Source organism: Delphinus delphis, chromosome 19 (assembly GCF_949987515.2).
Source record: "Delphinus delphis chromosome 19, mDelDel1.2, whole genome shotgun sequence".
Lineage (NCBI taxonomy): Eukaryota > Metazoa > Chordata > Mammalia > Artiodactyla > Delphinidae > Delphinus > Delphinus delphis.
Window position 1 is genome coordinate 42,237,156 of NC_082701.1, and position 27,839 is coordinate 42,264,994.

General features: G+C 39.3%; 1 protein-coding gene and 1 non-coding gene across 4 annotated transcripts; both read left to right on the plus strand.

The window, feature by feature from the left end:
- Nucleotides 1-220: 220 nt before the first annotated feature.
- UTP6 (UTP6 small subunit processome component) lies at nucleotides 221-25,310 on the plus strand. 3 transcript variants are annotated; one of them, XR_009517080.1, is made up of 19 exons: nucleotides 221-412; nucleotides 1,985-2,069; nucleotides 6,359-6,400; nucleotides 6,639-6,731; nucleotides 7,432-7,479; nucleotides 7,920-7,983; nucleotides 9,664-9,782; nucleotides 12,415-12,492; nucleotides 13,403-13,484; nucleotides 13,932-14,013; nucleotides 15,246-15,430; nucleotides 15,977-16,056; nucleotides 16,426-16,503; nucleotides 18,505-18,684; nucleotides 19,504-19,584; nucleotides 19,790-19,899; nucleotides 20,678-20,744; nucleotides 20,885-20,994; nucleotides 23,335-23,406. XR_009517080.1 is itself a non-coding variant. In XM_059998142.1 (19 exons), the coding sequence occupies exons 1-19, from the start codon at nucleotides 321-323 to the stop codon at nucleotides 24,626-24,628; spliced, it is 1,821 nt and encodes a 606-aa protein (XP_059854125.1). In that variant the 5' UTR covers nucleotides 221-320; the 3' UTR covers nucleotides 24,629-25,310. The 3 variants fall into 3 exon arrangements, 2 of the variants coding, with proteins under 2 accessions (XP_059854125.1, XP_059854126.1); XM_059998142.1 differs by lacking the exon at nucleotides 20,885-20,994 and adding an exon at nucleotides 24,447-25,310 and having other exon boundaries at nucleotides 23,335-23,407; XM_059998143.1 differs by lacking the exon at nucleotides 20,885-20,994 and adding an exon at nucleotides 24,471-25,310 and having other exon boundaries at nucleotides 23,335-23,407.
- Nucleotides 12,571-12,693, plus strand: LOC132415634 (small nucleolar RNA SNORA54). Its single transcript, XR_009517354.1, has one exon. It is a non-coding gene; the product is annotated as a small nucleolar RNA SNORA54 (small nucleolar RNA).
- Nucleotides 25,311-27,839: the final 2,529 nt, after the last annotated feature.

Below are 27,839 nucleotides of genomic sequence, written 5' to 3' on the forward strand. Positions count from 1 at the left end.
TTTCGCGATCCCAGTCCCGCGCACGGAGCCCCACCCCCATCCTGGCCCCACCCCTCGACTCCCGTCCTCTTGAGTCCTCCAGAGAAGGGGGGCGGTGCTCGTTGCAAACCCACAGTCAGTCGCCAGGGGGAGACAGCGGCTGCAAGAGCCAGGGGTCCCTGTCCAAGGGCCAGGCGGCGGAAGCGGAAAAGGCGGGACCTGGGGCGCACGTTACGTCAGCACGTGCGAGCGACGAGGCCGGGTCCCCGGAATAGAGAGGGGGCGCTTCCTGTGCATGTTGGCTGTGAGAAGGTCTCTGCCGGGTTGTAGAGTTCGACCTCATGGCGGAGATAATTCAGGAACGCATAGAGGATCGACTCCCCGAATTGCAACAGCTGGAGCGCATTGGACTGTTCAGTCGTGCGGAGATTAAGTGAGAGAGCGGAGGAAGAGGAAGGGCTGGGGCGGGTAGAGAGGGGAGGCTGGGGCGTGTGTGTGGCGGGGGGCAGGGATAGGGGACACTTGGGTTGTGTTTATATTTTCTAATGTGGTAGAAGCCCATTTCCAGATTCTGATGATGCCCAGAATTAATTTCTCATTCATTGCAAGGTGATCCGTCCATTTACCCCTCAAACATACAGACAGCTCTTCATGGAGGAGGTTTTGAGGCTATAAAGGGGATAAAACCAGCATACCCGCCCGTCAAGAGCTAGGTGCCCTGACACAGTATGGTGGGGGAGACAGACAAGTGAAACATTTTGATCACAGTGCAGCGTACTGTAAGTTGATTGTAGTAGAGTACTGCCCTAGAGATGTGAACAGAGAGCCGTGGGAGCCCAGGAGGAGTAGATAATTCTAACAAAACTTGAAGATGGGGATCATTTAATTCGATTTTATATTTTACCCCAGGGCTTAGCCAACAACTAGTATATAGTTATTACTCATTAATTTGTATAATAGTTTTTAATAGTTTACTGTGACTATTTCTTCATTTTACAATGACTGCGAATGTAGTACTGTGGCTATGGGAACCTTAAAGTAAACATTTGTTTATGAAACGCAACATATTGTGGACTCTTTAATAAGAGTGGACTCTGTATTTAGTTCATTCCTTAGCTAAATACAGTGAGATTTCTCCCATAAGCCCTTTGCAGTAGTGGTATAGGTAGAGACAATCTAGGTTTTTTTTTTTTAAATCTACCTGTTGAAAATTCAGAAATAAGAGGAATTTAGGAAAGAAATTTGATTATTATTAAAACCCAAGTGACTTGAATTTGGAGGAAAAGAAATCTCTACTAATACCACATATAAATAATGTAAAGTACTACTTAACATTATTTACTTTGCTGGTGGGAATGTCAGTGGTCCTGGCAATCGATTGATGTGATTTTCATGAAAGTTTTAAGGTACATCTTCATGCCCTTAAGACCACAGAAGTCCTGAAACTAGTATATTGTAAATCAACTATACTTTATAATAATAATAAAAAAGAACACAGAGGTAATTATGTAAGAGAATATGGGCACTTCCCTGGTGGTGCAGTGGTTAAGAATCTGCCTGCCAATGCAGGGGATATGGGTTCGAGCCCTGGTCCCGGAAGTTCCCACATGCCACGGAGCAACTAAGCCTGTGCTCCACAACTACTGAGCCTGCGCTCTAGAGTTTGTGAGCCACAACTACTGAAGCCCGTGTGCCTAGAGCCCGTGCTCCACAACAAGAGAAGCCACCGCAATGAGAAGCCTCCGCACAGCAGGGAAGAGTAGACCCCACCACAACTAGAGAAAGCTCACAGGCAGCAGCGAAGACCCAATGCAGCCAAAAATAAAAATAAATAAATTTATATTAAAAGAAAAGAATATATACTTGCTTATGAAGGATAATTATTTGGGAATTATATATTTTGGCAAATAGATGTTTCAAATATATTAAAAATAAACTTTAAAAATTCCAAAGTTATTTATTTAACTTGTTTCAAGTGTTACATTTTAAATGGCTTTCTCCTTAGGGCTATCATTAAAAAGGCTTCAGATCTAGAATACAGAATACAGCGAAGAACTCTTTTTAAGGAAGACTTTATCAATTATGTTCAAGTAAGTGAATAATTTTATTTTTAATCCCCTCACAAATTTAAAATCAGTTATAGAATAGTGAGCTTGATGTCAGTTTTCTACAAAATTCTGGAACTGATGATTAGACAGGTAATTTTTGAACAGGAATAGAGGTAATTTGGTAATAGTGTTGCTCCACTAAGGCTTTGGTCCTTGGCAAACTGAACATTTTTTTCTTCTATAGGGTTAGTAGATCAGAGTCTGCCAAAGACCCAGTGTATCAGGATTTCAGCAAGAGGTTTGATCAATTATGTCTTGTGGGGAAAAATAAAGGAAAGTGAGTTTGATGATAGCACATGGTTAGGAAGTTAATGCTTATGTGCCTGAGGTCTGTTGATTTAGAGAGAGGTGAGGTATACTGCAAGATTGTTCAGTCCTGTAAATGAATGGAAAATTTGATTGAAGATAAAATATACATGCTTGGGACTTCCCTGGTGGTCCAGTGGTTAAGAATCCGCCTACCAGTGCAGGGGACACAGGTTCGATCCCTGGTCTGGGAAGATCCCACATGCCGTGGGGCAGCTAAGCCCGTGCGCCACAACTACTGAGCCTGCACTCTAGAGCTTGCATGCCGCAACTAGAGAAAGCCCATGCACAAGCAACGAAGACCCAACGCAGCACCCCCCCCCAAAAAAAAATATACACACACACACATGCTAGATCAGTTTTCAGGGAGAGAATAATGTGTTGGATGATAAAATCAGGATTCAGAAAGAATCCAATAATAAGATGTTATAAATCTTCTACTTTGGGACTTCCCTGGTGGCACAGTGGTTAAGAGTCTGCTTGCCAATGCAGGGAACACGGGTTCGAGCCCTGCTCCGGGGAGATCCCACATGCCGTGGAGCAACTAAGCCCGTGCTCCACAACTACTGAGCCTGCTCTCTAGAGCCGGTGTGCCACAACTACCAAAGCCCGCGCGCCTAGAGCCTGTGCTCCGCAAGAAGAGAAGCCACTGCAATTAGAAGCCCACACACCGCAACAAAGAGTAGCCTCCGCTCTCCACAACTAGAGAAAGCCCGCGTGCAGCAACGAAGACCCAACGCAGCCAATAAATAAATAAAATTAAAAACCAAAACAAATAAATCTTATACTTTAACACTAATAAACATTATAAAAGGTTCTAAGTTTAGCTTTTAAAAAAACCTACTGAATGAACAATATATGAGACCTGGCTAAGAATCTTGTATTTGAAGGAGGTCCTAAAGCTCAGTAGATTGCTATATCCAAATAGATGAAGAAGTATGTCATGTCAAAACATATAATCTAAGTGATTACATGAACAGAAGTAGAGTGTTGGGTAAGTTAGCTGAGCAGAGGAGGTTGCAAACAGTAGGCACTCAGAAGACGTTGGTTTGAAAAAATATTTTGCATTTGTGAGACTATGTCTGGAGCATTGTCAGCTCAGGGTGACATTTTAAGAAGGACTTTGACATTTTAAGAAGACTTTGGTTAGAAGGCAGCCAGGATGTAAACCTTGTTCTGGGAGGAATCATTGAAGGAAATGGAGATGTTTAACCTTAGGGAGACTTAAGAAGTGGCAAATAATTTCACTCTTCATATATTTGAAGAGCTATGTGTGGATTAGGTTGATTTGTTTAGTTTTAGAGCACAAATTGAAATAAGTTGATATGAAAACTCACATACACACCTCTCTTACATGTATACCCCCTCTGCCTGCACACAACCATATATACTTGCTATGAGACATAAGTGGCATTTTATATTGAGATTCTGATTATCCACATTGAAAACATAAAATTAGATCCCTTCCTCATGCAAAAATAAATTCCTATGGAATTGAATAGCTAAATGTGGTGGGAAAACTAAATCTTCTACAAAAAACATGAATGACTTCAGGTAGGGAAAGTTTTTTTTTTTCTAAATTGAAGTATAGTTGAATTACAATGTTGTGTTAGTTTCTGGTGGACAGCAAAGTGATTCAGCTATCCATATGTATACATATTTTTCATATTCTTTTCTATTATGGGTTATTTCAGGATACTGAATGTAGTTCCCTGTGCTATACAGTAGGATCTTGTTGTTTATCTATTTTATATATAGTAGTTTGTATCTGCTAATCCCAAACTCCTAACTTATCCCTCCCCCATCCTGTTTCCCTTTTGGTAACCTGAGTTTGTTTTCTATGTCTGTGGGTCTGTTTCTGATTCGTTAGTAAGTTCATTTGTGTCATATTTTAGATGCCATATATAAGTGATATCATATGGTATTTGTCTTTCTCTTTCTGACTTACTTCCCTTACTGTGATAATCTCTAGGTCCATCCATGTTGCTGCAAATGGCATTATTTTATTCTTTTTTATGGCTGAGTAGTATTCCATTACGTATATATAGCATATCTTCTTTATCCATTCATCTGTTGATGGACATTTAGGTTGCTTCCATGTCTTGCTAAATAGTAAATAGTGCTGCTAGGAACACTGGGGTGCATGTATCTTTTCGAATTATAGTTTTCTCTGGATGTATGCCCAGGAGTGGGATTGCTGGATCATATGGCAACTCTATGTTTTTAGTTTTTTAAGGAAACTCTATACTGTTTTCCATAGTGGCTGTACCAGTTTACATTCTGGTAGGGAAAAGTTTCTTAAAATGAAGAAGACTGTGAAAGCACAAACCATGAAAGAGAAGATTGATTTGACTATGTTAAAGGTAAAAATTTCTGTGCAAAAAGACATCATAAATAATGTAAAAAGATAAGGCACAGAATGAGAGAAAATATTTGCAACATATATAGTCAGAATCTAGAATATGTAAAAAACTACAAATCAAGAAGAAATGACAAACAAGTGGAAAGAAAATGAAAACAACTGGAGAAATAGGTACATGCAGTTCACAAAGGGGAAACATCAGTCATTGGTAAACTTTTGAAAAGATGTTAGCCTCGTTAGTAATCAGGTAAGTATTGATTAAAACCAGGGTGCAGTACTACTTTATACCCATCATATTAATAAACGTTTTAAAGACTGACAGTATCAGCATATAATTTGTCCCACCACTTTCAAGAGCAATTTGGCAATATCCCATGAAGTTGAAGATGCATGTACTGTGTGACCCAGCAATTTCATTCATTCAGTCATACAGTATATATTGAGTACCTGTTATGTACATGACACTGATGGGGTACAACAATAAATTAAGCAGACAGAAATCAGGTTCTTGAGGAGCTTACATGTTAGTGGTAAAGTTCCTGGATATATCCACAAGAAGATGTGTACAAGAATATTAATTGCAGCTTTTTGTAATAGAAAAATTGGAAACAAATACGCATCACAGGAGGAAGGATAGGTAAATTGCACGTTCATATAATGAAATGCTATACAGCAGTTAAAATGAATGGACTTGAATTCTACATGACAGCAGGGATATATCTAAAGTCAAAATGTTCCGTAAAAATATGGAGTGATGGGTTCATTCAGTATGATACCAGTTGTATAAAGTTTAAAAGCATTCAAGACAACATTATAATGAAGTTTGAAGTCATGCTTGTGAACGATAAACACCTGAGTCAAGATCATCATTTCCTCTGGAGAGGGAGAAGAGTGGAATCAGACATGGGGGGCTTTGCCTTTATTTGAAATGTTTTATTTCTAAAAACGTTTTGAATCAAATACAGTAAAATGTAGGCTTTGACGTAGCTGTGGGGTAGCTGCATGGGTGTTCTGTATGCTTCAAATATTTCATAAGACAGTTTTAAAATGAAGCATGCGATCTCGTAAGGTTCTGTGCCTTCTGTCTCTAGTAGTCTTCAAGCTTAGAGAGGAATTATATAGTAGTGGTTTTTGGAGAGTCTTAGAGGTTCTCAGTGGTCCTTTGGAGGCAAGGGTAGGGAGAGCCAATTGGGTGCCCTGTTTCAGCTAGTACAACCCTGTTTATCTGCTTTATTTGCTTGTGCGTCAGCTAAAATTTTTGAATGGTTAGTTTCCTAAAAGTCTGAACACACCGTTGTAGACAAGGAAGTTAGATTGATATTGTAAATCTTAGAAGTCTTAGAGTTTTAGTAACATGCTTTCTTTGTATCTAAGATGTTTAGATGCATGCTAATGTATGTATTTTTGAGTTTTGCAGATGTAAGGTGAATTTTTAGTGAATGCTAGACATTTACTGTAAATTAGGTTTCTTGATAGCAAATTATTTTCTGTTTTGTGTTCTTGATTTTTATTTACTTTATGATTTTGACTAAATGCATCTCCTCTATATAAAAGGTTATACTTTTTCTTGTTTTCTCTTTTTTTGTATGTTTTTCTTTCATAGTACGAAATCAATCTTTTGGAACTGATCCAGCGAAGACGAGTTGTAAGTAGATGATTTTCTGGAAGTTGGAAAAAAATATAGAATTAAATAGTGTGACTGCAAAGCTAGAACTTGGGTTTGGGAAGTAGTTGGCATTGATAATTGTGTGGTGGTGTGCTCATAATGATACTTGTAATTATTTGCTTTCTCTACCAGTACTGTTTAAAGATCAACTGGGAATGCTGCTTTGGATAAATGGGATTAAACTGAGGCTTTTTTTTTTTTTAATGTCCCTTTTTAGCGTATTGGGTATTCATTTAAGAAGGATGAGATTGAAAATTCTATCGTACACCGGGTACAAGGTGTCTTCCGACGTGCGTCAGCCAAGTGGAAAGTATGTGTTCCGAGTGCCCTTAGCTGTAAGGGATGTGAAGATGTGTATTATACGTATTATGAATATGGATATTCAGATGTATGGTTGTGGATTCTTATCTTGGGTATCTCAATACTTAGAATTCTAATGATAATATCATGACTTGAAACCACTTATGAAACCATTAAGAAAATTGATCGCATTACCTTAGAGTTAGTCTGTGAGGATGATGCTGAAAACAGTGGATTTGATTCATATTTAAGGACCAGAAAATTGTCTGGGATTTGGATATGTCTCTAAATAAAGTACCCCGAGCTGGGGTACTTGGAGGTGGAAGATAAGGTTAGAGTAGGCGCAGCACCTCAGTAACTTGGTTTTCTTCAAGTTTGGTTCTGGGACCGGGATGTATTATATGGGAAGTACTTTGGATTCTTGGGAATGACAAATTTTAGTTTGCTGCCTCTGATTGAGACCATTTCAAAAGTGCATTGAACAAATTGGATAGATGACAAATTTTGTCTTAGATCATAGTAGGTGGGAGTGGGGGGATGGAACAAGTTGTCATGGTTAAGAGATCTAAGGTGGGTAAGGAGCAGCCTAATAGGCTGAGGGATGTGGCACATTTTCTGAAATCTGCCTCTGTTGCAAACAAAATTAATGCAAAGGTGTATTGTATATAAAATTCAAACTCAGGCAACTTACTCCATTGCTTTTCTTGCAGGATGATGTTCAACTTTGGCTGTCTTATGTAGTCTTTTGTAAGAAGTGGGTGAGTATTGGGCAACCCTGTCTTGGTCCTTCTTTCCTGCTTTTGGTCAGTCTGCATTTTAAACCTCATCCTTGACTACTGAACTCCACGTTTTCTCCAAAGGTGTGTAAGGTTAACAAATGGGAAAAGAACCCAAGAAGCCTGTTGCGTATTTGAATGACTATATAAATGGCTTCCATATCAGCTGAAAAGAAAAGGGTCTTTATGCATATATGTTCAGTAAAGTTGAAAACATTTTTTAGATATTTAAAATGTTTATGTTAAGTGGTTTAGGTAGAAGAGAACCCTGAATGAATCTGTATTTGTTTATATGTCCTTAGCAATAGCAGATGTCGCCGCCTCATTGGAGCTCAGAGTTGGTGAGGGTACAGTGCAGATCACTTAGAGTTTAATAGCAATGACTTTGCTGTGCAGGAAGTAGAATTTTTCTTCTTTTACAGGCTACCAAAGTTCAACTTAGCAAGGTATTCTCTGCCATGTTGGCCATTCATTCGAACAAGCCAGGTATGGTGAAATCCTTGTCAGTTCTTTTTCTACCTTATTTGTAGACTCAAGCCATTTTGGAATTTATTTTGCTTGATAAACCTAAGAGAATTATTTTGAGAACTTGAGCATATGAACTTGGCCTCAGCAGTTTTTATTCCTGAATAGCTGCCTCTTAGTTCATCCCTGCTACTGTGAACTAGTTACTGTGCCAGGTATCGTATCTGTGAGCAAGAAGGACTGAGTTTCTTTTTAGCTGATGGTGAAAGAAACACTTCAGTCCTTTGAGGGGAATTCTGTCTGGAGGCAGTCAAGTCTGAGGATTTCAGAAACATAAAGGGGAAAATATTAATACAGATTTTACAAGAGCGATTAGCACAGAGTAGGTACTCAAGTTTTGTAAGAGAAGGACTTCTCTTGTGAACACTGTGTAAGCAGTACGATATTTTATAGTGAAGGTGCTTCAGTGTCTGTTCTGGAGTATTAGGTTTACAGCGCACGAGACTCAAAATCGGCTACATTTGGCACCGGTTGATTCCGAAGGATACAACAAGACAGCGTTAGTACTGTCAGCCGTTCAGAGGCTTGTCTTTGGTGGGAGGGCATGAGAGCACGGGAGTGGGCAGAGGGGCCCCACTGGCGTAGAGGACCCCTGGATGGGTGCAGCTTCCAGGTATTATATCTGTGAACTGTGCTCAGTTTCAGGAGTCACATGCTCAAGAAAGCCCAGAGCAGTGGCTGTCTACCATTCATAGCCCTCCTCGTCCAGACACAGTTACAAACTGTGGGTCATTTTTACCAAAAGCAATCTTGCCTGGTAATAGCTGATCTTTTTTTTTTTAATATCTTTATTGGAGTATAACTGCTTTATAATGGTGTGTTAGTTTCTGCTGTATAACAAAGTGAATCAGCTATACATATACCTACATCCCCATATCCCCTCCCTCTTGCGTCTCCCTCCCACCCTCCCTATCCCACCTCTCTAGGTGGACACAAAGCACCGAACTGATCTCCCTGTGCTATGCGGCTGCTTCCCACTAGCTATTTATTTTACATTTAGTAGTGTATATGTGTCCATGCCACTCTCTCACTTTGTCCCAGCTTACCCTTCTCCCTCCCCGTGTCCTCAGGTCCATTCTCTGTGTCTGGTAATTGCTGATCTTTATGAAGTTTCTAGGGAGATATCTAGAATGTTACCTCAAGGTTAATTTCTTATGTAGAAGGACAGAAGTTTTTTGTTTGTTTGTTTGAAGACTTTATTCCCTGTAGGTACGATAAAAAATTTACTTTAAAAATTGAGTCATTTGAAAAAAACTATGAACTACTTTAAATACAGAGAAAAGAGCAAAATAATTTATTTCACTGACTCCAAGATGCACAATTTTTTCCAGCATTTTAAGACATTAAAAATTTGTATGTGAGTTAATGATGATGTTGACCTTGGATCTGATGGAATAGAGTAACGGGCACATAAGTACCCACAGATGTTAACATTTACAGATTTGGTTTAGAACACTCTAAATTTTAGATAAAGCAACAATACTTTACAGATAACCATTAGAAATTCCCTATCTTCATCCTCTTCCTCTTTTGATAAGATTTTAAAGAAAAGATCTTCGGGTATCAAAATTGGTGCATTGGTCTTTTCATACCTGACTTGATTACTTTATTGAAATGAAGTCTGATGTTTTTCACTTACAGCCTTGTGGATTATGGCGGCCAAATGGGAAATGGAAGATCGCTTGTCTTCAGAAAGTGCAAGACAACTATTTCTTCGGGCTCTGCGCTTTCATCCAGAGTGCCCGAAACTTTATCAAGAGGTGAGTGTGTGTGAACATAAGGTGAGAGTCATGTCTTAGTTTGGTCCTCTGGAGACGTATATACTTTATTAAGTTAAAAAGGCTTCGATTTATGGAGACTAGGAATAAGTAGGGGAGCTGCTGGGGAAAGGGGGTCAGAAGGGTATTTCTTGGCCAGTAGTAGGTGTTGACTTTGCTCATCTTCCAGGTTTTCAGTGAGAGATTGGAACTCCTACCTGTCCATTACCGTGGGGAGGGATAGGGAACTGGACCCTACCTTTCTTTACTTGAGGGTCAGGGTTCAGCCATCTTTATATCTTTGTATGTATGTATTCATTCATTCATTCATTTTTTCCCCTTCCCTTCTCCTGCTCTCCCCTCCCATCCCCTTCCTGCTTCTTTTGGCTTCCCTTGCTGTTTTCCCCACTTTGTTCTCATTCTCTTCATCTAGTTTTCTTGAGATAGATATTTCCTTCCCCTCCTGGTGGACTTATTCCCCCTTGAGGGGTGCACGAGAACAATGAATGATAGCCAGATTTAATTTTAAAAAACCCCGACAAATGCTAGAAATGACATATTATTGAAACTGCACCCTTTTCTGAGGTATTTGTCAGAATAAGGGAGAAACTACTGTTGAACCTTCAAAGGAAAATTAAGCCCTATATGATGAGGGAGACCCTCATTAAGACCCCTATGTGTGATGGGTCTTAAAGCTAATAGGTTTTTTAGCTGTCTCAACTGTATTTTGGTTTTGTAGTAATTTAATGTTTTATATTAGAGTCTTGCGTCCTTTCTCTTCATATTCTGTTAGACAGTTCTTTGTGGCCTTTATTATTTTTATTGAGAAACTATTATAAGAATCAGTCATCCCTGCTATTAGAGTGCTTATTGTATGGTGTTATTGTTTATGTTTTTTGGAGGCTTTCACAATTGCCTAGACTTGTATTTTCTAAAATGGAAATAGAATTTTTGCTTCTTCTTATCAAAAGTAAATAGAATTTATTTATTATAAATGGTTCAGAGAAAGCAGTTTTATGAAAAAAGTAACAGAAAAAGTACTCATAATTTTACCTCCCATACTTTTATGCATATTACAGATATTTAAAACAGGCTTTATTCTGAAAAGTGGAATTCTACTACACATTTTTGTGTTCTATATTTTTACCTAATACATCACGAATATAGTCCCATGTTAGTATATATTAATTTATATTAGTGATATTCACACTTTTTGGTCTTAGGACCCCTTTACAATCTTAAATTACCGAAATCCCCAAGAATCTTTTGTTATATGGGTTATCTGTTAAATTTTATTTGAAAATTAAATATTTAATTGAAATTTAATTGAATTGAAAATTAAAACCAAGAAATCTAAAAATATGCACTAAAAAATAATAAACCCATTACATGTCAATATAGGTTACTTATTTTTAAATGAAAAAAACTCTTCTGAAACAAAGTTTAAAGAGAAGAATGGCCTTATTTTATATAGTTTTAACCTTGTAGACCCCCTGAAAGGGTTTTGGGAACCTCCAGGTATCTCCAAGTCACATTTTGAGATATACATTATCTGTCCTGATAGTTGCATTTGTTAAAAAAAATAAAGATTTTTAAAAAATTTTCCACTCTAAAAGTAATATGTACTTTGTAGAAAATCTTGGGAAAAAAGCCAGAAAAGCACAGAAAAGGAAAAAGTGTGACTGACTGAGGACAAATACTATTAACATTTCTTCATAGGCTTTTTTCCTGTGCACATTTTTTACATAATGTTAATTGTGTTATATGCAAAATTTTATAGCCAGCTTTAAAAACAAAGTAGAATATCACTAGAAATGTGGTGCACCATTACTAAACTATTGTAACTGTTTTATGGCCGCATCACCAGTCTGCTTCTTTTATAATATATTTTACTTTCCCGACTTTTAGACACTTAGATTGTCTGCGTTATTTGCTCTTATACCCTTGTGTATGAAACTTCTAGGTATTTAGGATTATTTCCTTATGATCGATTTCTGGAAGCAGAATTTTTGGGTTAATGAATATAAACATTGTTTTTTGTTTGTTTGTTTTTGTTTTTGCGCTACACGGGCCTCTCACTGTTGTGGCCTCTCCCGTTGCAGAGCACAGGCTCTGGACGCGCAGGCTCAGCGGCCATGGCTCACGGGCCCAGCCGCTCCGCGGCATGTGGGATCTTCCTGGACCGGGGCACGAACCCGTGTCGCCTGCATTGGCAGGTGGACTCTCAATCACCGCGCCACCAGGGAAGCCCAAACATTGTTTTTAAACTCGTCATTTTAATATGTCTTGTAACATAGAATTCAAAGTATTAAAAATTCTGGACAAATCCAACTTTGTATTATGTGTTAACCATATGTTTGTATAGAAACATTCGGGAGAGGGAATTCCCTGGTGGTTACAGCGGGGACCCGGGTTCGATCCCTGGTTGGGGAACTAAGATCCTGCAAGACACGTGGCGCAACCAAAAAAAAAAAGCCTTGTCAATGTCAGCTAGTTTCATAACAAGATAGATTATAACACTCCCTCCACACTTCCCCAGATCTGATATTTATGAGTAAAAAGAGGCATGTTATATATTTCTAATTAGAAAATTATCTCCAAAGGTTTTCAGTTCATTATTTCCCTTCTGTGTTAGTATTTTAGGATGGAGCTGATGCATGCTGAGAAACTGAGGAAGGAAAAGCAAGAGTTTGAAAAAGCCAAGATGGATGTGGTAAGATCCTAATGTATTGTCACCTGTTAACAAGATATAGTGTTTTGAACCTGCTTAGGAGTAACAGAAAATCTTTAGGAGCACTGTTCGTGACTTGCCGGTCTGCCCGTGGCTGGCGGGTTCCATTCCAGTGCCACAGCAGTTCCAGCACCATGCGACTGACTGCCTGGTGGCTCTTGGTTTCAGGTCTTGGAGACAAAGTGGGAATAAAAAAGAAAATCTTTAGAATGTACTTTTCTTTCCAACTTAATATTTTGAAACTTTTAAATGTCTTGCATTGATTTAATTAAAATGGGCTTAGTAATAAAAATGGAATTTTGTGCTTTAAAAATAGACATTTGGACTAATTGGAGTGGTCCTTGAAATTATTACTGATGGAATGGCTACATACTGTTCTTTATGATCTCATTAAATGATCTGTTAATGGGTCGAAGGAGCTCAAGAAAGGTTGTGAAACGTGTGATTCCTAGCCTTCTTTCTTTTCCTTTTTATGTAATTTTTTACGTGACAGAGTAAGTTTAAAGAAACAAGTTTGAGAATATTAGAGCTGAAAAAGGAACTTCACTATCACCTGTTATTGTGGTTACCAGCTTTGAACTTTTTTATCCAAATAAAATCTTACACAGAAGGGTGAACGTGGCATGTAAAACTTGACCTATTCTGGTCTAGGTAGAGAGTGAGGCCTTAAGCCATGTAATCTTGCTACAACTCTGGGAGCCTGAGAATACACTGGAAGATCAGTGATCTTATTCAAGCTGTACATTTTACAAGTGAGGGAACTGGCCCAGAGAGAGACGTAATTTGCCAGAGGTCATGTGGCACAGGTAGTCTAGGATTGTTAATTTTCATTCTAGCGCTATTTCTACTTACTGGCATTACCCGTTCAGTTGTTTAATATCGTACTCTTTAGGGGAATCTCGAGTATGCTGAAGAAATCCTTATGGGCGAGTTGGCAAGGATCATCTACAAAAATTCTGTAAACATAATTAAAAGTAGGTATCTTTTGAAAATTTATTTATGGTGGGAAAGTGAAACATTCAATTTATAATGAGGAACCTTTAGCCTATTCTGAAAATTTCTGTTAGAATGTGTATAAAACTCTGATTGTAGGGAATAGTGCCCCGATTCTTTCAGAAAAGGCTTATTTCCCCTTAGATTATAACTGAACATTTCAATAAGTTTTTGAGTCCTTAAATCATGTGGGGAGTTGAAAAGAATAAATGATTTAGTACATTCTTTTGTGTCCTAAAGATGCTTAGAATAAAGTCCTTAATGAATACTCAAATATTAATAATGACTTTGCTTGTATAGTGGGACCATGGGTGATTTTTTTGTTTTATGTTACTTCCCACTTTATAAAAAAACCAAAACTAACTCCAGTACTTTAAGAAAGTGCTCCTTTAGAGTCTTACGCCCCTCCCTCGCTTTTTAAATTTTAGGTGCAGAATTTCATGTGTCACTGCTTTCAATTGCACAGCTATTCGACTTTGCCAAAGATCTGCAAAGAGAAATTTATGATGAGTAAGTAAAATAGTGGAAAAGTGAATATGTCTGTTTTGATCTTGTGGTAAGGGTTTGAAGTTGGATATTTAGAAAGGGGGAAAGAAGATACCATACAAAATCCTTGGAAGAAAGCTGTTTTAGGACTATTGTATAGTATTTTATGTATACATAAAAAGTGTATTTTTGGAGAAGTTGTTTGACTCACTTACTGGCTTCCCTTGGGAAATAGTTTGCCTTTGTTCAATAAGAAATATGTCCTATAGCTTATATAAAAATCTATATTCCTGCTTTCCTGGCATGTCTTTTGTCCTTAAGATGAGAGTTGTACTCATGAATGTTTATAGTTGAGTGCTGCAGGTAATCAGACATTATTCTTTTTTTAAATTTATTTATTTAATTTATTTATTTTTGACTGCATTGAGTCTTCGTTGCTGCGTGCGGGCTTTCTCTAGTTGTGGCGAGCAGGGGCTACTCTTCGTTGCGGTGCACGGGCTTCTCATTGCAGTGGCTTCTCGTTGCAGAGCACGGGCTCTAGGCGTGCGGGCTTCAGTAATTGTGGCACGTGGGCTCAGTAGTTGTGGCTTGTGGGCTCTAGAGCACAGGCTCAGTAGTTGTGGTGCGTGGGCTTAGTTGCTCCGCAGCATGTGGGATCTTCCCGGACCAGGGCTTGAACACGTGTCCCCTACATTGGCAGGCGGATTCTTAACCACTGCGCCACCAGGGAAACCCCAGACATTATTCTTTTAATGTCTGGTTATATGGTTGAAGAATTATTTGCAGCCTACCTTGTGGGTACTTCACCCTTAATAGGACTCTTACTTTCGTAGGAGATAAGAGAGAACTTGGATCAGTTTGCTCTGTGGATACCTTTAGGGTTTTGGTACATGACTAGGCTCCTTCTATTAGAGAAAATCAAGAGTCTAGATATGATAAGGTTTTCTTGGGCTCGAGAACCAGGTATCTTGTCACACATACCTGCTGGTTTGACTTTGAGAGCTAACCTACAAGTTAACATTTGTGAATGATGTCTGAAACAATCTGAAACTAACAAGTGTGTGACAGCTCTGATCCATTGACAACATTTACATAGTGAGGGTGAAGACATCTGGGGAGCCTGTTGGGAAATGACCCTTTTGGTGCTGGAATTCTTAAAGGGGTGTCCTGGGTACATTTTCAGAGCATTGGGACTGTCTCTCTGTTTGATGTTCTGAGTTAATCTTATGTCCTAGGTTGATGTCAGTATTTTTCAGCCTTCAGGCTCTGCATACAGACGACCCCCTCACTTGGGATTATGTGGCCCGCCGAGAATTAGAGATCGAGTCACAGCCAGGAGAAGAGCCGCCCACAACGAAACAAACCAAAGTGGCAGAGGTGGGCCGCCGGGAGGAGAGGTGCTGTGCTGTGTATGAAGAGGCGGTGAAGACTCTGCCTACAGGTGAGCTTCACCAGGCCCTGTGTGCTGAGGAGTAACGGTGTTCCTGAATATGAATCTGAAGCTCCATTCCCATGACCAGAATCCATTTCTGGAACCTCTCTGTGGTAGTTTACAGTGTGCCTGGCTTTTCCAACTTGTTCTTTCTCTTTTATGACCTTCCTCGATAGCTGTGGCATTTGTTCATTTATTTGGGGAAATAAATGATACTTAGGATGTGATCATTCAGAAGGTTGTTTTATTATCATTACTTAATTATCTTCTATTATAGATTTACTTGATAACTTTGTAATATTGGAAAATAAAGGTAAAGGGTGCATGACATGGATAAGACTTTTAATTTTTGTATTTATGTCACTACTCAGTTGTTTGCCCTCAGTATTTGAGATGTTTGATAAGCTGTAATCAGAATAACTTATATTTTTCACCAGACTAAACCAGTTTAAACTCTTCCTCAGAGGAGTTTTCCCTTCAAAGAAAAGATGTACGATGACTGTTAAACTAAAAGAATTGCTGGTCTGATCAACATAATCCCTCTGATTTTTCCAGAGGCCATGTGCAAGTGTTACATCAACTTTTGCATGGAAAGGTTTGCTAAGAAGACAAGCAGTCGGCACCTCAGAGAGAAGGTATTGACTTTGTTATGTGGTTACAGTGGCTGACTAGAAAGTGTCTTCTGAAAGAACATAGGCACAGGCTTTTGGGGTCTGAGACAGCTTCCAAGAACTTGTTGCATAACCACTCTTTGTCCTGTGAATGACCTGTCATTCTGAAGGTCTGAGTCTGCTTTGCCCTAGTTCTGGCCACCAGGTAAGGAGGTCCTCTCTTCCTGGGCTGTGCTTGGTGCCACTGTCCAGATCATTTAATCATAAGTGAAACCACCTCCGTCCCTTCTTTCAATTCTCAGAAAGGTGTAAAACTACTTTCGTTCCTGTCAGAGGCCAAAGACCCCTGCTGGGAGCTTTGTGATGAACTGAGAGATTTTTTTCTGATTTCAGAGGCTGGAAAGAACCATGGTTGCATTCAGGAAGGCACATGATCTCAAACTTCTATCAGAATTCCAGTACAAGCAGTGGGTAAGGACCTGGACACATTCAGTGTCAATTACATGTACTTACTTCTGTTTGGTTCAGGCTGGTGTCATGTGTTTTAATATATATAGTTTTATGACTAAGCACATTTGGAAGATTGGCATGGTAGATGTAGAGAGTGTTTATTATTTGGCTGTCAGTATTTAGTGTGTGCCAGAAATGAAATCTGTACCAGTAGAGGGAGGAATATTGTAATATATAGTGGAAAACACGCAGAACAGAGTCACAACTGGGTGTATTTTGTTTGTCCATCCATTCATGTTTTCCTGAACCTACGCTTGGCTCAGATTAACCGCTGGTACAATAAAGACAAATTAGATGTGTTCAGTGTTTTAGAAGCTGACATTCTAGTAAGAGGCATATTAACCCATCCTTATACTCTGAAGTGGGTAAGGATTATTATATAGAGACCAGAATAATGTAGTGTGGGAATACACAGGTCTAGACTGGGTTTTGTGACTTAGTAGGTAGGTAATGGGCAAACCACTTAACCTTTCTGAGTTGGTTTACTTGATTTTAGAATAATGATAGTGATCCTTGTTTTTGCCACCTCACAAAGTTGTTGATAGCATTCCAGGAGATGGTGAATGTGTTAATGTATTTAAATACTTTCTTAGTGGAAAAAAAAGGACAAAAATCTTTATATTTATTGAATGCCTTTTATTTGTATAACTCTTAACCTCTTTTGATTTATATAATTTACACAATTTTTATGTAATTGCAATTAATGTCTTGCTGATTTGTACTGTGTTGTACTGTTTTTACGTTAACATTTTTTCTATACTTTATACATAGATCGACATAAACTATTGATATATATTAGTAGCGTATTGTATTGTACCACGACTGGGTACCCTTCTTCCATTATGGAATCTATCTGTGAAAAATCCCAGGCTGATGAGTTCAGCTGCTCTGTTGGAGCTACTGAATGCTGCTGGCAGGACAGTCTGTCCCACCCTGTGAATTCAGCTGGGCGTGGCTTAGGCAGTCCTATTCTCTTTCCATTATTAGTTTCTTTTGGCATTCTGAACTTGGATTTCCTTTTGGATCCAAGCTTTCTATCATCTTCAGCTTCTTGCACATGCTGGTGGGAGAGTCTTCTCTTTTTCCTGGGGATCTCTGCTTTCACCTAATGCCTGTTCTTCCTTAAGTCTCAGCATAGATGGGGCTTCCTTTCTGGGAGTCCTTTCTCATCACTGCCAAAGATTCTGTTGGGTGCTTCTGCTTTGTACTCCTGTAGCATATGATTCTTTTTCTGTGATGGTACATATCAGACTCTCTGCTACTAAATTGGAGGCGCTGTGGGCAGTAGGGAATGCACCTGACCTCCTCATTATTGAGTCTAGACTATAGCGTGCAATTAACATGCTTGCTGAATGAATGCATTATATACTGCCATTTACTTGCTTTTTTACAATTTTGTAGAATTGGATTGGTTTTAGGTTTTCCTTTCCCTGTTATAGTAGTGTGGACAGAAGCATTTTTAAACAGATATTTCCTCCTGTTCATTTATTTGTTGGGTCATATTTGTTAAAGTAAAATTCCCAAGTTTGTGGCATGAACAGTCTCATGACTCTTTTCAGAAAAATGGGTACCAGTTTATAGTGTGCCCAACTCTGTTTGAATGAATAAACTTGTTTCTTTACCATCCCACAAATACTGGTGGTGGATGTGGGTTTTATTATAGTGAACTATTTTATTAAAAATATAACTTTCAACCTAAATTATTTAGGCCATCTGCTTGTCACTTATGTTTTTTTTTTTTTTTTTCACTTATGTTTTTTTGATAGCCCTTGGGGATAGGAGCAGGGAATGGAGGAGAAATTCCAAATTTTTTACTTTGTGCCTGTTTGGCCACCATGGTGAAAGGTTTAGAAGAAAGGCTGTTGAATCTATTGCCTCGCATGAGGTCTTTATTTGTCCCCATTTCCATAGATAATGTAGCTCTCAGTAGATACTTTTCCAATGACCCTTTGTCTTATCCAGAGCGAGTTGTTGCTGCACCATGACTTCCTTACAGAAGCTCTGGAGGTGGCAGGAGCCGGGATGGAATTGTTCAGAGGCTCCGTGATGATGTGGCAGGTGAAACTGCAGGTCCTGATTGCCTCAAAGAGCCCTGACGTAGCCATGCTTTTTGAAGAAGCCTTTGTGCACCTGAAACCCCAGGTCTGTGAGTTGTGTCTTTTGTATTTCATTCTGTTTGGGAAACCTTTTAAGACTGCAGCCAAAGCTCATTTGGAGTAGACTTGTCTAAGGAAAGCTGGCCCCAGAGTGCATTTGTGATGATGGTTCAGGGATCATGGGTGGAAGAATTACTTCCATTTACCAGCCTATTTCTAATTCATTATTTGAAAGTCGACTAAATTATGTAAACTTTTCTATTCCTGTTTATATATCTTATAAGTGAGAAATACTAATAGAATATTATTTCTAAACTTCAAAGTTTAAAAGACTAAACCTTAAAGCTTTGTAGTGAATCTTTTATACTAGTAGGAAAAAGATATTCCAGGAGTTAAAATAGGGGGAAAAAAAAATCATAGTTATTTTACCGCTCATTTGTATGTGCTGCTGGGACATGAACAAAGGCTAGATAGTTCAGCCTAGATTAGTTAGCACTTGTGTTGTGGTCCTACACAGCACAGACGTGACCTGGGTAGCTTGGGTGTGACTAGTTTTGGGTTGTTAAGTGCTTAACTTACTGGTAATTGATGCTAATAACTTTAGGCAGTATTCCCCAACAGGGGGAAGTAGAATTAACAGGAGAGTATTGCTTTGGGCAACTGGGTCCGAAGGCTGTCTGTGTTCCGGTGTACCATTCCTGCCAAGCACTGAGAGTTCTGTACAGTGGGGCAGACTGGGAATGACTCTGTATTGCACATATTGATTATCTCAGGAGGAACCTGTCTTTATAGTGACGAGTTTTCAGAGCATAGCGCTAAGGTGTCATTTTCTAACCTTTTTTTTTTTTTTTTAAATTGTGAGCAGATTTGTCTGCCATTGTGGATTTCTTGGGCAGAGTGGAGTGAAGGTGCCAAAAGCCAAGAAGACACTGAAGCAATCTTTAAGGTACAGGCGCCCTGTTGTAAGTCTTGTGTGTGGGGAATGAGCAGATAGCCCTGCCAGTTGGCTAGCTTTCAAAGGGTTATTTCTAAAGCAGGTGCTCCCTTTAAAGCACTATTCATTGCATGGCCTGGGATGGTTTTGGGAAAATTTGTTTTGATATGTAGACATTTCCTCATGTAGCTTGTTTCTCTTTTCTTTTAAATTTTAGAAAGCTGTCTTAGCTATCACGGGTGGCGACTCAGTCACTCTGAAGGATAAGTACCTGGATTGGGCTTATCGAAGTGGTGGCTACAAAAAGGCCAGAGCTGTGTTTAAAAGGTACTCACAGACACGCATAGCTATTATGAGTCTCTCAACCCCCTTCTTAGCCCCTCGTACCCAGATGATATGAATCACAAATAGATGGAGGAATAAATCCAAGAGCTGTTAAGTTCATACCCATTGTGGAAATTTTTAAAAAAAGAGAGAGAGAGGTAACTAATAATTCATTGTAATCCTATCATCAACAGAAAAACCGTCCTAATGTATCATTTTAAAATTTGTTTTTCACATGTCTGAGATTATGCTATAATCGCACGTGGTGTACCACTTTTATTGATGAACATTAGACTGGCCTTTTTCCTACCAGTTACAATTCTTCATAAATAACATTTATTAAAAACAGCTATATGATATACCACCCTGTGGACGTGCCATGATTTATTTGGCCACAGTAACTGCTTTGATGAACCTTTGTGCACAAATATTATTTGTCCGTATTGGAAATTATTTTCTTAGAATATATTCTTAGAAATGGAGTTCTTGGTCTCCTTCAAAAAGACCTTGAGATGAAGGAGAGGGAACTTAAAACCCTGAGAGTGAGAAAGAAGAGAACAGGAAGAGAACTGGGTAGGTGTTTGGTGGTGGTGAAGAGTAAAGGCACTGGAGATTGAAAATGGTGAGTGACTGGTAGCCAGGTCCAGTCGCCATGCTGAACTGCAGCCAGGACTTTATCCAGCTACGTGTGGCGGAGGCACTGGCGCAGGTGTTTATATTTATGCGATGTAAGAGGCTTTCTTCACTGTGGAAGATAACGGTTCCCCCTGTTCCTTTTTAGTTTACAGGAAAGCCGTCCATTTTCAGTTGATTTTTTCAGGAAGATGATCCAATTTGAAAAGGAGCAAGTAAGTGTCCTGTCTATGCATTTTTTGTCTGGGAATATGGATTAGTGCTAACTAATCTATGGCAGCACTTTGTTATTTAAAAAGCTCTCCTTATAATACGGTATAATTTCTGGTCCCTTCCTCCAACCCCTTTTTCATAGATGTGGCTTTAGGAATGGTAATCAAGCAAAGAAGAAAAGGTACATGTCTGGAAACTAGACAACTCAGATGTCACCTCTTACAGGAAGTCCTCCCTGCCAGGCTGTGTGAGGTGCTGCTTTTCTGCCTCCAGTGCCCTGTCTGTCTCTTGTTTTGGGTTGTGAGGTAGAGAGTAGGCACTCGTAACTGTTTCTGGTGTTCTTTAACTGAACTTGTGAATGAGAAAAAATACAGGAAAGTGTCAGTTAAAAAAAATTATACATGAAAGTCCAAATATATCTGTAATCCCCTCGCAATAACACAACCGATCATTTTTATTTTTATTGTTTTCTTTAATCCTTATTTACATACATATGCACAGTTTTATGATGTTTTTATTTCTGACTTACGTGACATGTGGAGGTTCTCACTTTTTTTCCTTAACATCATTTTGTAAACACATTCTTGTGTTTTTACCTGGCATCATTTTTAATGGTTGTTGTATTATTCTTAAACCTGTAGTCTTCTTAACCATTCCATTACGTTTAGGTTGTTTCTAGATTTTTGATATTGAAAACAGCGCTGCAAGCATTTTGCTTATATAGTTTTTTTTTTTTCTTCTCTTTTGAGGACTGGAGATACTGGCTTTTTTGTTTTTTTAAAAATGTTTATTTATTAATTTATTATTTATTTTGGCTTCGTTGGGTCTTCATTGCTGTGCGTGGGCTTTCTCTAGTTGCAGCAAGCGGGGGCTATTCTTCGTTGCGGTGCGCGGGCTTTTCATTGCGGTGGCTTCTCTTGTTGCGGAGCACGGCCTCTAGGCTCATGGGCTTCTGTAATTGTGGCACGTGAGCTCAGTAGTTGTGGCTCATGGGCTCTAGAGCGCAGGCTCAGTAGTTGTGGCGCACGGGCTTAGTTGCTCCGCGGCATGTGCGATCTTCCGGGATCAGGGCTCCAACCTGTGTCCCCTGCACTGGCAGGCAGATTCTTAAACACTAGACCACCAGGGAAGTCCCTATACTGGCTTTTTAAATCGTTCTTTACATATTGCCAGATAGTTCTATAAAAGTTGTACTTATTTATAGTGATAATCACCATGTATATATATCAGTATACTTGTTTCCTCCATACCTCCTCCAAGTGTTCAGTTTCGCCTTCTCTCTTTTATTTTGGTATTTTGATTGGTGTTACTTTTTTACTTTTTTTATTTGCCACACTGCACGGCATGCAGAACTTCCTTGCCCATTGAACCCATGCCCCCTGCAGGGGGAGTGTGGAGTTTTAACCACTGGACCACCAGGGAAGTCCAGAGATTGGTGTTTATTATTTTTATTTGAATTTTGAAAAATTAACAATGAGGTTGAACTCTTATTTTCATAGGTTTGACCATTGTGTGGGTCAGTGATCTGTTCTTGTCTTACAGTATAGGACTTAGTCTAGCATAATAATTCATAGCCAGGCTTTGGATTAATAACACAATGGTTATGTGCCTTGGGCAGGTCACTTAATTCTAAGCTTCGACATCCTTATCTGTAAAGGAGGTCAGAATACCTGTTCCAGGGGTGTGAGGGTTACAAGGCCAAATGGGAGACTGGATGGAAAGGACTTTGCACAGTTCCATGCACACTATGAGTCCTTCACAAAGTGTGATTCTGTTTTTCATGCATGTGTAAGATGTGAGGTTAAACTGGCTTTTTATAAAATAGTACAGTCTCAGCGAAGAGAAATTGGAATGAGGAAATAGTTATTTCACTATACAAAAAGATTTTTAAACTGAAGATGTTAATTAATCTGCTTTGAAAATGAAACAAAGAGAATATGTTTAAATGGAAGTAGAGGTGAAGAATTAACAGGTATTGATTGTAAAGTTAGCACTGTCTACTCTGCTTGGTGCATAATTCATCAGCATTTTAATTGAATCCTTGTAGTTGTCCTAAGATATTATTGTCCTCATTTTATGGGTGAGGAAACTTTAAGGTCTGTCTGATGGGTTCAGAAAACTTCCTGAAGTTCATATAAGTAGTATTTATATATATTTTGCCTTGATATAAAAAGTTTTAGGTGGGTATGGCTAACATGTGCCAGAGCCCAGATATTCAAAGGAAGAAATCCCTTACCATAGGGAATAGAACCTTCCCCATTTATTTATTTAAATCCTGCTCCTCCCTCAGGGCTTTCACGTATATTTTCCCGTGGAGGTGCCCATGTTCCCCCAGGTGAGAATTAATTAGGCTTTTTCCTTGCCACCAAAACAAAGTGCTTTTATCACTGTTTGGCGTTTACTTCACTCTGCCATGTAGTGTCTTTGACTTTTCTCTGGATAAGTTCAGAGTCAGGCTGTGTTCATTTAAACCTATGTCTCCTCCCCTTCAAATGCCTAATAGTTGATAGCTGCTTAACAATACGTGTGAAATGAATTTGTGACGTTATAAATTAGGCTTTTGAGGCAAGATTGTCTGATTATTTTTGTTAGGAATCCTGCAAGATGGCGAACTTAAGAGAATATTATGAGAGAGCTTTGAGAGAATTTGGATCTGTGGATTCTGGTAAGTAAACTTCAGTTATAGACACATGGGTCTGTTTGCATGTGTGGTCTGTAACCTATGATGGTTAGAATAGTGGTTCTTAACTGCTTTGGGGTCATGGGCCTCTTTGAGGATAAAACTTGTCATCCTTCCCCTGCCTCCTCCCTCATTCAGTGCATAAATGCTGGCAGACATAATTTTGCTTATAATTTCAAGTTCACAAGCCCACGTATCCATGGATCTTCTGTTAAGAACTCTGGACTAGAAGGAGGTTCGTTTGGTTTGGTTTCCTTGAAAAATGTGATATTTGTAAGGAAAAGGTTAATAATGTAGGTCAGAACAAAATGGGGTGGGAATTACAGCAGAAGGGTAGTGGGATACTAATTGACAAAGATTGTCATGGGCTGTTGCCACACTGTCTGTATCTAATTTATAGGACTTGTAAAACATACTTCTTGGTATAGGTTAAGTCATGTAAAGTCTGTTTACTTGTGAACTCAAAAACTGACATGTAGAGTTGTTAAACTCAGATTTAAAACAATACATTAGCTTTTTCAAGGTTTCAGCAGACCTTCTGGTGAAATGAATGAATATGGCATTTTTACTAACCCAAGCAAGTTTTATTAAGCAGACTGACAAGGTCCTAATGAACTCATTGAGGTCTGTTTCACCTTGAAAGAGACTCAGCAAAATCCTCCCTCTACAATATTTAGTATTTTTGAGTTTATGAAATATATAGACTGCCATGATTCTTTCTTTTTAAAGTGAAAGCAGTTTTCTTGAGAGATACACATTCTATAGTAGAATGTGGGCTGTGTCAGAAGGTGAGAGCACTAGACTGTCACGATCCAAGTGAAGATTTCTACTTTAAAAAAAAAAAAAAAAAGGCTTTGAAATACCATAGTGTAAAGAAGCTGAGAGAGGTATTGTTTTCCATAGGGTTCTAGGAAAATAACAGCAAGAAATTATTAAGTTTCTTAGAAATCTTGCATTGAATTGATATTAAATAATTAAGTTTATGTAATAAAGCCTTGTCAGTTACCTAATCGTATGTTTACAGTAACTTTTGGGATTCCCTTTAAAGATCTTTGGATGGATTACATCAAAGAAGAATTGAACCACCCCCTTGGTAGACCTGAGCACTGCGGACAGATCTACTGGCGAGCCATGAAAATGTTGCAGGGAGAGTCAGCAGAGCTGTTTGTAGCTAAACATGCTGTGCACCAGGCCGGCCAGCTGTGAAAAGAGGAAGAACACAGCCAACTTTGTGAAATAGTGTTGTAAGCCCTCTGCATAGTTTTGTATTATGCATTCATCTGCAGTTTGCTTAGATGGCAGACGAGATGGTGTCTGATTTTGAGACATGCTTTAATTTTGTTAATGCGCTAATCTTTAATTCCAGAAAAGAGAACTGCTGTTTAGTGGCCAGAGGCCAATTGTTGAGGCCAGACCTACCATAGGTCCTAAATGTTTTCCAAAATACATGGAAATCGCATCACTGATCTTCTTTTATTACCACTGGTCAAACTTGAGTATCTCTAATCTAGACCCAGGGGTCAGTTAAGATAGAGAGGAAAGTACAGTTCTGTTTGTTTATTTTCTCTTTATTATAAAAGTATATGTGGGGGCTTCCCTGGTGGCGCAGTGGTTGAGAGTCCGCCTGCCGATGCAGGGGACACGGGTTCGTGCCCCGGTCCGGGAAGAGCCCACATGCCGCGGAGCGGCTGGGCCCGTGAGCCATGGCCGCTGAGCCTGCGCGTCCGGAGCCTGTGCTCTGCAACGGGAGAGGCCACGACAGTGGGAGGCCCGTGTACCGCAAAAAAAAAAAAGAAAAAAAATATATGTGGTATGCACTTGTTGTCGAAAATATGGGCGGAATAGAATAATGTGGAAAAGAAAATAAAAGCATTCTGTAATTTTATCATCTGGACTAAAAATCACTAATTTGATTTCCTTTATTAGAATTGAATTTATACTGTTAGATCATTTACACATTCATTCATTCATTGAGTGCCCGTCATACGCAGGAAAGAGGAGAAGCTTTTTGGGATGGAGGTAAGGGTTGGAGGAACAGAGCTGGATGTCCTGAGTTGGTTGAAGCAGCAGAGAAGGATGCTGGGTATTGGGGGAAAAGTTGTCCTTTAAGAAGATTTAAGTGATTATAAAAGTGTGTTCTATCTCTGGGACCGATCTGCAGAGAAATGTTTACATTGGGGAGGCCCAGCAACAAAAGAAGGGCAGGGGTAGGGAGTAACTTAGAAAGAGAAGGGCTTCAGAGGCGAGGATGGAGGATGGCTTGGAGTAGAGAAGGGTGTTGTGGGAGCAGGGGAGGCAGTTGTTTGAATTGTACGTTCTGTAAGTTAACATTATGATGCTGTCACTGGGAGAAGCATTCAGTTCAGTTTTACTTACTATTATGTTTCTTACTTACTATTATATTAAATAGCCTTAAAAAGATTTAATGAATTCAGAACATTCCATTGTATAGATGAGGCGTGACTTATTTTACTAATCCCCTATGGTTGGACCTTGTCATTTCTAATTTTTTCTTGTAAGTACTGTTGGTGAAGATTCTTGTAAATCTTTGTTAACATCCCTGGTTATTTCTTTAGGAGACTGACATCTGACAGGAGAATTACTGTATTAAGGGATATAACTGTTTTAAAGAATATTGATAAGTGTTGCCAATTTGCAATGTATGAAAATACTTTCAAGCACTGTGGGTATTATATTTGTTATTTTTACCATTTTAATAGGTGAAAACTGATATATCCTTGTTTTAATGTGCATTTCTTTGATATCAGTGCAGTTAATGCATTCTTCCTGGCTCTCATGTCTTTTCATGTTTGACTATTTTTTGACCTTTTTTTTTTTTACTAATTTATAAGAGTTTTTTATGTACTAAGAATAGTAATCTTTAGTTTGTCTCTTCTTTTTTGCAAATAATTTGCCCCCAGCTTTTTTTTTTTGTGGTGTTTTTTGAGGTCCAGAGGTTTTGTATGTATGATTTCTATTGTTGAAAACCCTACCTCTTGCTGAGGACAACTCAGTATTTTTTCCCCTATGCAGTTAATTAAATTTTCCACAACACCGTTTGTAGCCATTTTTGTCTCTGCTGATTTGTAATACTACCTTTATTATATATTAAATTCCTGTGAATATTAGAGTCTATTTTAGGGCATCTTTATTAGGAGCTTTTGTACCCAAAATGGTGTGTGTGTGTCATTTGTTTTAAAATAAGAAAAATCTCCTCTTTCTCCTCTCCGTTAAGTCCCAGGAAGTTCAACATTTAAATCCTTAAAGGGCTTTTTTATTTTAGGAAAGAGATACATGTTGCACATAAGAGATGAGAGTAAAGAGGGTGGTGGGTGATTCCTTAAAGCAGCAGTCCCCAGCCTCTTTGGCACCAGGGACCGGTTTTGTGGAAGACAGTTCTTCCATGGACGGGGGCGGGAGGGTGGTTTGGGGATGATTCAAGTGCATTACATTTATGGTGCACTTTATTATTATTACATTGTAATATATAATGAAATAACTATGCAACTCACCATAATGCCGAATCAGTGGGATCCCTGAGCTTGTTTTCCTACAACTAGATGGTCCCATCAGGGGGTGATGGGAGACAGTGACACGCGAAGTGTGTGGCTTATGTGCAGTCTACTCCGTGAGATGCAGCTTGTCATTTGCCACTCACTGATGGGGTTTTGATATGAGCCTGCAAGCAACTGATTTATTACGGTCTCTGTGCAGTCAAACCTCTCTGCTAATGATAATCGTATTTGCAGCCGCTGCCCAGCGCTAGCATCACCACCGCCGCTCCACCTCAGATCATCAGGCATTGGATTCTCGTAAGGAGGGCACAACCTAGATCCCTCGCATGCGCAGTTCACAGTAGGTTCCTATGAGGATCTAATGCCGCTGCTGCTCTGACAGGAGGTGGAGCTCGGGTGGTAATGCGAGCGATGGGGAGCGGCTGTAAACACAGGTGAAGCTCCGCTCACTGGCCCGCTGCTCACCTCCTGCTGTGTGGCTCGGTTCCTAACAGGCCACGGACTGATAACTGGTCCGTGGCCCGGGGGTTGGGGACCTCTGCCTTAAAGCAAGGCTATGAAGGTGGGTCACCCTTGGGTCATCACGCCCTGTACCCGGTTCTAACCACTGCAGGTAATGAAAATGCATGTAGCCAGTTGACCCAGAGCTGCACTGTTAGGGTGGCTTCCAGCCACGTGTGGGAACTTAAATGTATTGAAATTAGATAATTCAGTTTCTTGTTTACAACCAGCTGCATGGTTACCATACTGAACATCACAGATAACAGAACTTTTATTTCCACCATCAAATAAGGTTCTGTTGGACACGACCTAGGTCCAGTTAGATTTGGGGAAACTAACTCATGGGTCAGAACAGAACACACATTGATTGGTCACATTCTCTTCCTTGTAGGAAAGTCTAC

Excerpts from the sequence above, each read along its gene's own strand:
- UTP6 (XM_059998142.1), top strand. The coding sequence starts at position 321 with ATGGCGGAGATAATTCAGGAACGCATAGAGGATCGACTCCCCGAATTG. Across the intron at positions 15,431-15,976 it reads GGTGAAGACTCTGCCTACAG|AGGCCATGTGCAAGTGTTAC; the intron begins GTGAGCTTCACC and ends TGATTTTTCCAG. Across the intron at positions 16,504-18,504 it reads AATTCCAGTACAAGCAGTGG|AGCGAGTTGTTGCTGCACCA; the intron begins GTAAGGACCTGG and ends TGTCTTATCCAG.